Source organism: Diabrotica virgifera, chromosome 6, assembly GCF_917563875.1.
Source record: "Diabrotica virgifera virgifera chromosome 6, PGI_DIABVI_V3a".
NCBI classification, from domain to species: domain Eukaryota; kingdom Metazoa; phylum Arthropoda; class Insecta; order Coleoptera; family Chrysomelidae; genus Diabrotica; species Diabrotica virgifera.
In genome coordinates, this window is record NC_065448.1 from 213622310 (window position 1) to 213634464 (window position 12155).

Sequence of the window (12155 nt, forward strand, 5' to 3'; positions counted from 1 at the left end):
TCGACATATCCTTTTCATACTTGGCAGAAAGTGTGATTACTATACACCCTACTACATTATGATACATAAACGTTTCTAGCTACTACCAGAGGCGTACGACAGGGGATAGTGAATGGTTGACCCTTCTCAAATTCTACGCCACTGGAGGAATTACTATTTTAGTGCCATATTTAGATTCACCAATACCTTCTACGTAAATAATATACTCTTCTTTGGTAACGATAAAGCCATTAGTTTTTGAGATATTTGAAGTTAAATATGAAACGTCACAGTTATTTTGATTAATTTATAATATGATTCATATGATTAAAATTTAAAAATTATTTGTAGCCAGTACTTTAAAACTATTTGGCCTATCCTTATCATACTTGGCAGAAAGTGTAGGCACTGTACACCCTACTAAATTAAGATAAATAAACGTTTCTAGCTACTACCAGAGGCGTTCGACAGGGGATAGTGGCTGGTGAACCCTTCAAAAATTCTACGCCACTGACGAAATTGCTATTTTAGTGTAATTTTTTGATTTTCCAATACTTTTAACGTAAATAATATACTCTTCGATTAGTTTTCGAGATATTTTAAATTAAAAATGAAGGGATACACTACATTAATCAAAATAACCGTGTCGTTTCATTTTTAACTTCAAAGATCTCGAAAACTAATGACTTTATCGTTACGAATGAAAAGGATATTATTTTCATAGAAAATATTGGAGAATCGAAAAATTAAACTAAAATAGCAATTCCGCCAGTGGCGTAGAATTTGGAACAACCATTCACTTTCCCCCGTCGTACGCCTCTGGAAACAGCCAGAAACGTTTTTTTAACATAATTTAGTAGTTTGTACAGTACCTATACTTCCTGCCAAGTATGAAAAGGATACGTCGAATAGTTTTAAAATGCTGAGCAAAAATAGTTTTTAAATTTTTAGAAAAAACACCCTGTAACACAGTAAGGAACCACATTTTATTTAAGTGTTTTAGGTTAAATCTTCGTATTTTGTGCTAAGGTTTCTCCAGTTACTATATGGACAATTATTAATGAAACACCCTGTATAGCAAGGAGAAAATACAGTGTTAATTATTTTCAAAGCAAACAATGACTGGCAGAACTTAGATGGTCAAGATATTCAAAGAGTCTCCACCGTGAAAGCTAGGAACCACGAACCACCCGAAAGTGAACACGTTAAACCACTATTAAGATAGGAACAGGGAAATAAACCAAAATCTGCAAAATGTACTATCGACAAATCGACCATATACACTACCCAGACAATGTTTTACCAAACCATTCATATCGAGTAAGTTTTAGCGTGTGTCCGTATCCGAAAGAAACTTTTGTGGTCAGTGATGCCCCACCAGCTGACAAAGACGACATAGAAATCAAGCAATTCTATTCAGTTGTAAAAACGCTATAGTTCTCTATAAATAAAAATGAAATCACGATTAGTATTGGTCACACCTTTACACCTGATAACCTAAAATTGCAAAAACGAGAAGATGAAGGAACCGACAAACGAGGAGAATAGAATAAAAGAGCGCCGAAATGATCGAAGTAATGGACCAAATAAACAATACCAAACAGGATATTGCGAAGTATCATTAAATCAAGAAAGCCAAAGAGGTATGAATAAGTAAAAGAAAGATGGATTAAAATCGAGCAGCTATAAGAATAAATACAAAAAATAAATAGTAAATCATACATCGCAACATACACTGAAAATATGATACCCATATAAACAGGAAACAGGTAACAACTTGATTTTAGATGCGTTATTGTGACTAGAGAACCACAAACGCTTTTGTGTGTTAAACAACCTAAATTAATTGAAATTAAAATGATTTAAGACATACAGATCCTGTTTCACCTATATAGGCCCATGTTACGTCAATAAGACTTAGTGAAGTCTTAAGCTATCACTAAATCGACTAATCGGAGAAGACCACGATCTCTGCCTGAACATTAACATTAACGTACATCATGGCAATATGTCGGAACATCAACTGCAGATAAGTATAACTATATTGGCTAGGGCAAACCAATAGAACAAGAGACAAATACATAATAAGCTGCTGGATAACAGATAATCTAGACCCAGGCCTAGAAATTGGAAGATCAGTTACAGAGAAAGTTATCAAGATTGGTACATAATCACTACTCAATATAAATTATAAACTGTACATTTTGAGGCGGATTTACAGTAACAAAAACAAAAAGTAAATGGATATAGAGAAATACAAGAGAAATATGAACTCAATATCTTGTAATAAACTTGTAAACTAAATCAATTCTGCAAAATTTTAAATGTACTTGAATAAATGAACATCTTTTCAAACAAAAAAAGCAACATTATAAGAAATAGCGTAGAAATTGGCAATATACAAAGTAATTAGGAAGAATATAGGAAATGTACAAATGCTTATATAAATCATCCCTAACAAGTCTTCGAAAACATCTAAGATTTAAAAAGAGGAAACACAATAAAGAAAAGATTGAAAGGCTAGAAGAACATGAACAAAAACATGAAATAAAACTATTCTAGGAAATAAATCTTGAAAAAAAAGGTTTCCAATCAAGAACAAACTTATGCAAAGACAAAAATGGAGACTAATAGCAGACGAAAAAGGAGTGCTAAAACGGCGGAGAGAACATTTTAAAGAACTGTTGAATAAAAAAAATCAACGTTACGAAATAGAAGAGCTAATATTAGTAGGAGAGGCTCAAGTAGACCAATATGCACCAACAGAAGCAGAAATAAAAGACGTAATAAAAAAATGAAAAATAACAAGGCCCCAGGATGCGATACAATAACTGTAGAAATGTTAAAATAGGACATAGAATACAGAGTGAAATATCAAAGTTAATACTAGAAATATGGACCTTTGAAATAATGCCGGAACAATGGAAAATTGCAGTGATATGCCCTATACATAAGAAGGGAGATAAGTTAGATTGCAATAATCACCGGGGAATATCACTACTAAAAGTTGGATACAAAATATTTAGCAAAATATTGGAAGGAAGACTAAATAATATAATGGAACAAACAACAGGGGATTATCAAGGAGGATTCAGGAAAGGCAGGTCAACTATAGACCAAATATTTACAGTAAAGCAAATGCTGGAAAAATTGTACGAGCGGAATACCTCATCTATTTGTAGATTTCAAACAAGCGTATGACTCAATAATTAGAAAGGAATTATATAGCGTAGTGCAAGAGTTAAATGTACCAAAAAAACTAATCAGATTAGTAAAACTATGCCTAACCAACACCAAAGCAAAAGTAAGGATCCAAAATCAACTCTCCGATGAATTTAACATTAATGAAGGTCTAACACAAGGGGATACACTGTCAACAACACTTTTTAACCTTGCGTGGGAACAAGTAATCAAGAAAATTCTTATAGATAGGGATGGTACAATATTTACAAAGCTCAATCAGCCTACGCAAATGATATAGACATAATCAGCTGGACATTAAAAGACCTAGAAAAAATTTATACATATTTTAAAGAAGCGACACAGATTATGGGTCTAGTAGTTAATGTCTCAAAGACAAAGTACATGATAACAACTCAGGAAAAAGTACAAATGAAAGGCAACAGATCTCTGAGCCGCCAAATATTTGAAAGAGTAGACCGTTTCAAATATTTAGGATCAACAATAACAAAAGGAAATAAAAACAGTGATGAGATAACAGCAAGAATTTCACTTGGGAACAAATGCTTCTACAGTCTACAAAATATCATTAAGTCAAAATCAGTATCTATTAATTCAAAAGTAAAAATATACACAACAGCAATGAGACCTGTAGTAATGTATGCATCAGAAACATGGACCTTGACTAGTGAACAAGAGGAACAACTTCTTAGATGGGAAAGAAAAATCTTGGGAAAATATATGGACCTATACAGGAGAATGGAGAATGGCGTATAAGAATAAACCACGAAATAAATAGAATGTTTAACAGACCGACTATCATAAAAGAAATACGAAGTAAACGACTGAGTTGGTTAGGACACGTAGAAAGGATGGATGATAAGAGAAATACAAAAAAAGTACTTAGAAAATAATTAAATGGGAAGAGACCAATAGGTAGGGCTAGAAAGAGATGGATTGATGGTATTAATCAGGATTTGAAAGACCTAGGAATACGAGAATGGGAAAACAAGCAAAGGAAAGAAAAACATGGGCAGCTACAGTCAAACAAGCAAAACACACATAACGCCGAAAAGACCTCCTCAAAAAAGAAACAAGAAAGTAATATTTTAGATAAATATCGTTTAGAACTTTTGAGGAGTTATGCGTGTGGCTGGCCACCACACCATGTAAAACGTTAGAGCCTAGAAACCCCACCGGGCGATCATGGCCCTCCATGGGCTGTCAGCGGTCACCGATGATGATGATAAACAAGTCTTCGACCGATGTTACAAACATCTTCGTTGGATAAACAAAATTATTTTGTAAATGCTAACAAAACAGAACAAATCTAAGGAATGAAAGAAAACCAAGCAGAAAGATATAGTTTAACTGATGTATTTTGCTCGCCACATTACTATAATTCGGAAAAACTTTCCTTTATAATAATATATACCTGACCGGCACTAAAACGGGCACCCCACAAAATGGGTCATTTTTGACGTCTCGAATTTCCTAAACCTGCTGTTCGATTTAAGTGATTTTTTTAAAATGTTATAGCCTTATTCTTTAACAATATCTCTGTAGTAATATTGTTGCTAGACAGGTAAATTATTGTATAAGGTAGTGTCGCCAAATAGGGCCAGTGTCTTAATTAGGCCAATTGCAAATATTTTCTTAAATATAGATATTATATATTAAAGGTCACCGTAAATGTCTTTCTCAGTCAAAATCGTCTACGCCATTCAGTCGGTATCGCATAGCAGCGCCAAGTAGACTAGACACGTGTTTGTTACGGTGCGGAAGTTCGTTTATAAATTTTAGGTAAGTTATAAAATTACTCAAATGGTACTTAATGAATATAAGCCAATTATTTTTTCTTTTTAAAGAGATAGTAAATTAATACTTTTTAAGGAACTGGAGCTGTTTTTTCTCTATATTGCTTTTTATTATTTTTTATGTTAAATATTAAAAAAGTAGACAGTGTCCTAATAAAGCCAATTGTCCTAGATGTGTGTAAATGTGCGATATGTGTGCTTAATGTATTGACAAATTTTTGTTTTTAATATGAATAAAAGTTCTTTCACTAAATTTTGTATTTGTTCTTTAATTCTTAGGTTTAAAATTTATTATCCACCTCAATTTGCGTAAAAAATGAAACTGGCCTTATTAAGCTACCAGTTCCTAATAAGACCAAATATTCCAGATTTATTCAATGTTAAAATTTTATATTTCTTTATTTAGAGGAAATAAATAGAGGAAATAAATTTCTTTATTTATTTAGTACGTATTTTATCCTGAAATTCGATAAGCTAAAATGTTAGGCAATACGTATACAAGAGTTTTCCCCCATATTGTTCCTGAATAAAATATTACAGATATTTAAACCTTAAGGTGGCCTTAATTGGCGACCTTACCTTATTAATACCGGGTGTACCAATCAAATACACCAAAACGGTGTGTTTTTTTCTCAAAGTTCACCACACCCTATGGAATATTCTAGCATTTATAAAATACAGAAATTAAAACCCAACTATAGCCTCAGCTCCATAATATAGCATATACCATCAGCTCTTCCCATCTGCTTAGAGAAAGGTCTTTGATCAATGTGCGCTGCCGGTTCTAACCTATGGTGTGGAAACGCTATCACTCACTAAGACGTCAACAAACAAAATTCGAACAACACAGAGGGCAAAGGGCAATGGAACGGTCCATGTTGCGATTAACCCAAGAGACCAAATAACCAACAAAGAATTGCGCCGTAGATCGGGAGTAACCGACGGAATCAAAAGAATATCGACCTTGAAATGGAACTGGGCAGGGCATGTCGCGCGAACGAAGGACGGCAGATGTACGAAACGTATGCTCGAGTGGAGACCTATACGAAGACTTTCGAAGTAGAGGACGACCACCAACAAGATGGACAGATGACCTGAATCGAGTATACCAAAATTGGATGCAAACGGCTCAGGACAGGAATTTGTGGAGTGAACTACGGGAGCCCTACGTTCAGCAGTGGACAAGTATAGGCTGAATGATTTATTCGATTATGTTGGATAATAAAAAAGTTAGATACTTTAACAACTAGCCATGTTCTTCATCAATACAGGGTGTTTCTAAATAAGTGCGACAAACTTTAAGAGGTAATTCTGCATAAAAATATAATGACCGTTTGCTTTATAATCATATGTCCGCAAATGCTTCATTCCGAGATACAAGATGTTGAATTTTTTCTTAGAAACTGTCGATTAATTGCTCTAAAACCGGTTGAGATATGCAAATGAAATTTGGTAGGTTTTAAGAAGTAGTTATTGCGCATTTTTTGACATACAATTAAGAATTTTATATTCACCATTGGCGTGCATACGGCTCATATTACCCGTGTTAACGCCAATGGTAAATATTAAATTCTTAATTGTATATCAAAAAATGCGTAATAACTACCTCTTAAAACCTACCAAATTCCATTTGTATAATATCTCAACCGTTTTTAGAGCAATAAATAAATCGTCAGTTTGTAAGAACAAATTCAACATCCCGTATCTCGTAAACAAAGCATTTGTGGACATATGTTTATAAAGCAAACGGTCATTATTTTTTCAAGCAGAATTACTCCTTAAAGTTTGTCGCACTTATTTAGAAACTGCCTGTATTCATGAAGAAAATAGCTAGTTGTTCAAGTACCTAACGTTTTTTACTATCCAACATAAGCAAATGAATAAAAAAACAAAATGTCAAGAAACCCTGAGGCTATAGTTGGGTTTTAATTTCAGTATTTTATAAATGCTAGAATATTCCACAGGGTGTGGTGAACTTTGAGAAAAAAACACAGTTTGATTGGTACACCCGGTATACAATGGCAATTTACCTGTCTAAAAACAATATTATTACAGCGATATTGTTAAAGAATAAGGCTATAACATATTAAAAAAATAATTTAAATCGGACAACAGGTTTATACTTCAAATCCAATAGGATTGTCAGAGCAGACATTTTGTATTTCGTAAATACTTGATGGCAAGTAGCATATATTTATTTGTTTATTAGCCATTTTCCCTTATTTTAAAAATGTTTACACCACCATTAAACTGCACTCATCTCTCGTCTCAGGCCCCTCCAGAGGCTATCAATTTTGAGCGATACCCTGACAATACTATTGAATTTCGACTTTGGGAAATTCGAGAAATAAAAATAACCCATTTTGTGGGGTGCCCGTTTTTCGTGCCGGTCAGTGTATATATATTGGTATGGCAATTTATTTTGGAAAACCAAGAAAAGGAGACACCACAACAGGAGGCTCGTCAACTGTTAATAATTTCACATAATACGTCTACAGAAGATTAGTTTTGGTGCTATAGCCAATTGAAATGATTTCTAAGTTTTGTTAATAGATTTTCTGGTGAGCGAACAGTACTTACATACTTTATACTAAAACACTACTATTTTATAAGAAAAAACAAGAATATTTTTAATCTGAATCGGAATTGTCAGAATCGTAGTATCCTCTGTTAAGATGTTCTTTACCTGTAAATGTAAAATTATTTATGTCAGTACTTTTAAAAAAGGATATGAAAATTATAAGAAAAATAACAGTCGAAATATAAATACGCTGCGCGCCAACATTAATGCATAATTTAAAAAAACCTTGGTAAATCAAATAATTTAAATGTTTCGATTTTTGTGATAATATATTGTTGTTACCTCCGGTATATTGTAAAATTTATCGAAAGAATGGTAAAAAACGCTGATGTTTTTATAATTTTTTTTCAAAAAAAATTAAAAACATGCTATTATAGTTGTGCTTCATTTTAAGTCGACTTTAGTTGGATTGGAATACGTTGTGCTTAAAGTTTAAAGGCGTTTTTCAAGTTTATTAAGTGTTTTTTCGTTTGAAATTAACCACCAGCAACAAGAAAATTGAAATTTGTCAGAAAGTGACTGTATTAGAATCGTTACTCTTCGCGAAGAAGGATACAGTTACTGAACGTTTAACGTCAATCAGTCAACCATTTCAAGAGTGTCAATACGTTTTTCTGATACTGGAAGTAACTCGAGAAGACCCGGTCAAGGCCGTAGAAGGGTAAGGGTAAGAACAGAACAAGTTGGTCGCGGTGGAGGTGGAGGTCGCGGTCGATATCGATATCCATGTACAATGCGACAAGCGAGTACTGGCGGCTGACCTTCTCGTATTCTGCATTTGTCGCTGTGTATTTTCGCTCAAGGTCACGCGCCACCTCTGGCTTGTCGTATTGTAAAACAAACACATTTTAGTGAATGGAAGAGAACAGGGTAAGTCGCGGTGGAGGTTTAGCGCAATGCCATCCAGGAGGTTTACATCGTTGCTTTTGAAAATAAAATGAGTTTGTTTTACATGGATGTCTACTGCGCGGCCTACAAGGATGCTTCCCTGTGATTGGTCCGTTCGAAGCCAAGTTGTCATTACCTGCGCTATCTGAGTTGATACTTTTTATATAATCCCTTTTTTTGTATTCAGTTTATTTTTGAATTTCTAAAGTAATTAAATTCAGGAAATTTTTGAAATATGAAACAGGATCTGATTAAAAAAAAAACTAAGTTTGAAAATGGTTATTCATTTTTGAGGATCTGATTTACAGCTGACATTCCATCACTTGACTGACACAACATCACAAAAGCCGTCTTTTTGTCATTCAAATTTCATTAGACTACTTCACTTTATAGTGGTTCTAGCCAGAGCCGTGCGGTATATCTTTTTAATATGATGCAAGTCTTCGAAATGCCGCCCCCTAAATATTATTGAAACTTAATACTAGTATTTATTTTTATTAAATGAAATTACACAAAATGAACGAAAACTTTTATTTTAAAAACAAAACATACTTTAAATTAAATGAAACATGTATTAACATTAAATAACATTTTTTGAAAATTACAATTTTATCCTTTTGATTTTAATTTTGGCAAACTCGTCAATCAGATTGGTGTAGTCTAAAGTAGCAGCTAGTGAGGACTCTATTGAAATAAGTGCTATTTTTTTTAGTTTTGTTTGTCTTATCGTAAGTAGACTTAGGCATCACATCAAAGAAACATGAAACGTAAATTACGTTTCATGGAAATAAAACAGTGCTAAACAAATATACGTCCGGCCATTTATGAAACTCTCCGAAAATAAAAATGTGTCATGAGCATGAATCACACTCGTTTCATTGGTAGGCGGACTTTGAGATTTGTTTAGCAGTGTTTTCTTTTCATTAAACATGTTTTTCGTTTCATGTTTCTTTGGTGTGCGGCTTGGCTTACGTAGCTTCGTAAATAGTTTTAATCATTTTTAGTTTTGAAAAACTTCTTTTCCCAAGCTACCGAGACAGAGAGTATTAATAAAATTCTTAGGGTTGGTACTTTCTGCACCTCGCATGACAAAATTCCTCTAACCGGGGTTTAATCGGGACAGATAATACCGGCCTTAGTGATACAACTATATTTGGGTATAAAGAAATTAGGTTATTTTGGCACAAATAGTTCAAAACCTCTAAAGGTTTCATGGAGTATGGCATCATTTGAGATAAAGCATGCAATAATTCTTCTAGAAAATCATTTGCCTCTATATTCGAATCTTTTTCTATAAAAAGTATTGAATGAAGATTTTCTAGTATTTAATCATCTTTTTATTAAAAAAGAAAATTAAAATTTTTATTATGAGTTTCTAAAAGCGAAAATCGATCAATCAAAGAATTAAAGACAATGTCTAAAATATAGATGAAAAAATTTACTTTAAATTTCTCTTCCTCTGTTGAGAGCTGATCCACAGATCAAATTGACGCATTTTTCTCTTGCCTCAATATTCATTTTCAACAGGAAATTTGGAACTTATTTACAAGATTTTTTGCAATTTCATTATCAGTAATTTTCATTTGGTCATAGGCAAATTGTCAGTAAATTTTCATTTTTTCCATAGTTTCTGACGACATTTTTACACAATCTGACAAATTTATAGTTAGGTACATGTTGCAACGTATTCGAGACTGAATTTATATGAAATAAAATATCATGCCAAAGAACTACACGGCGTATAAATTTATAATTTTTAATATTTTTTACTAATCCTCTTGCTTTGATTTTAGTTTGTGAATCATTGTTGACGTCTTCTACTATTTCGAATAAGGCATTATATATTTCACAAAATTGAAATCTTAGAGGTTTCAATGCATCTATTCGACTTAACACCTAGTAGTACTCAACGGTTTTAGTGTTAGTTGTGCGACATGTTTTCTTTGTCAGAACTTCCCAACGCTTTGAAAAACCAGAAAAAAGTGTACAGTTCTTGTATAATACCAAAAGAAGGTTGTTGTTTCTGTAGAAGAAGACGCTGCGCCATTTAGACTAAGGTGGCATGCACAGGCACGTAAAACGCCCTCGGATATTTTTCAAATATTCTGTTTTGCACACCCTTTCGTATTCTTTTCATATTAACCTCATTATCAGAGCCTTGTCCTCTGAGCCGTTTTAAATCAAGAACCAATTTTTCCAAATTTGTCAAAATAAGTTCTGTACCTTCACTGGTTAAATATTTTCGGTTGACACTTGGTCCTATATATATTTTTAATTATTAAATGGCTCAATTATTTGTATTTTGATTTTACTGATTATGCCACCCCTCTTGTGATGCCGCCTGATGCGGCTGCCTCACCGCATCATAGCACCGCACGGTCCTGGTTCTAGCTCGACTGGCAGCGCAGGTGACCTCCTTGCTACGTGCTGTCGACATCGACCGCGACTTAACTAGTAGCATCCATCGCGACCTACACCTCCACCTCGACCCACTTGTTCTGTTCTTACCCTTACACCTCCTAATCAAGACCGGTTTTTGACACTTCGTACATACATTGAGACAAAGGTTTGTTACCAGTACTCTACAAAATGAATTTTTGGATCATTATAACTTTAGAATCAGCCAATATACGATAAGGAGAAGACTTAAGAAAACGACCTACACCTTGGAAGGGCACCCACTGGCCCATTATTGACCAGAGACCATAGAAGGCAAATATTTCATTTTGCTCGTAAACATGTTGTTTGGAATAATGACGATTGGGGAAGAATATTGTTCACCGTTGAATCCAGGTACTGTCTCTTTTCTGATGACAGGCGGAACAGAATGTAGAGAAGGCCTGGGGAACGCTACGCACAGTGTAATATGTACCATAGGGAGTGTATAGTATGGAGTTAGAATAGATCACGGGTGGATTACATCACATAGGTATATTACAGACATTTTAAAGAGCATGTCGTGCCATTTACATCATTTACTGGGGATAACTTCATGCTTATGCAAGATAATGCCAGGCCACATATGGCAAGAATTGTAAACCAATATCGTCCGGAGGTTGGAATTCCTGCCATGGATTGGCATACGAGAACTCTTGACCTCAACCCCCTAGAACATATTTGGGACATCATAGGCAGATGACTACGACAACTACCTAATGCACCAAACACATTAGGTGAATGAACTGTTTTTGCGGTTAGTTGAAATTTGGGATCAAATTGATCAAGAAGAAATAAGAACGGTAATTCTCAGTAAGATAGATCATTGTCAAGCAGTATAAACGCCAGAGGAGGCAATACTCGGTACTAGTACTTTCTTGAACTCTAAAAATTTCAATTCTATCATTTAATTATAATGTTAGTTCGTTTAGATCAGATGTTTGTTTAGATGTTTAGATTTATGATGTTACATTGTTTATTTCAATACACTTTTTGTAATAAAGAAAAAATTTTTTAGATGTTCTAAAAACAACCTTAAAGCACGAGAGAACAAACATTTTTTTTCATTGCAACTGAATTATAATTTTAAAATTTTGCATTAATTTTGGCGCGCAGTGTAGTTTTGGGATCCGAAGAACTAAGGCTTTGGCCACACGGGCGATTTTTACGGCGCCGTAAGAGCAGTAAGCGCCGTAAAATTACGCGGCAGTAAGCGCTGTAAAAAGCATGGCCACACGTGGATGTAAATTACGGCGTGTCGCCAATAAAATGAA

At 34.0% G+C, this 12155-nt stretch overlaps 1 protein-coding gene across 1 annotated transcript in view; it reads right to left on the reverse strand.

Annotated features, from left to right (window-relative positions):
- Positions 1-7247: 7247 nt before the first annotated feature.
- The window catches only part of LOC126886296 (uncharacterized), a 106235-nt gene continuing 101327 nt past the window's right edge, over positions 7248-12155 (reverse strand). The window contains exon 11 of the mRNA XM_050653168.1: positions 7248-7662. Within this exon, the coding sequence (XP_050509125.1) occupies positions 7607-7662 (56 nt within the window). The 3' untranslated portion in view covers positions 7248-7606. The remainder of the gene's footprint in view (positions 7663-12155) is intronic.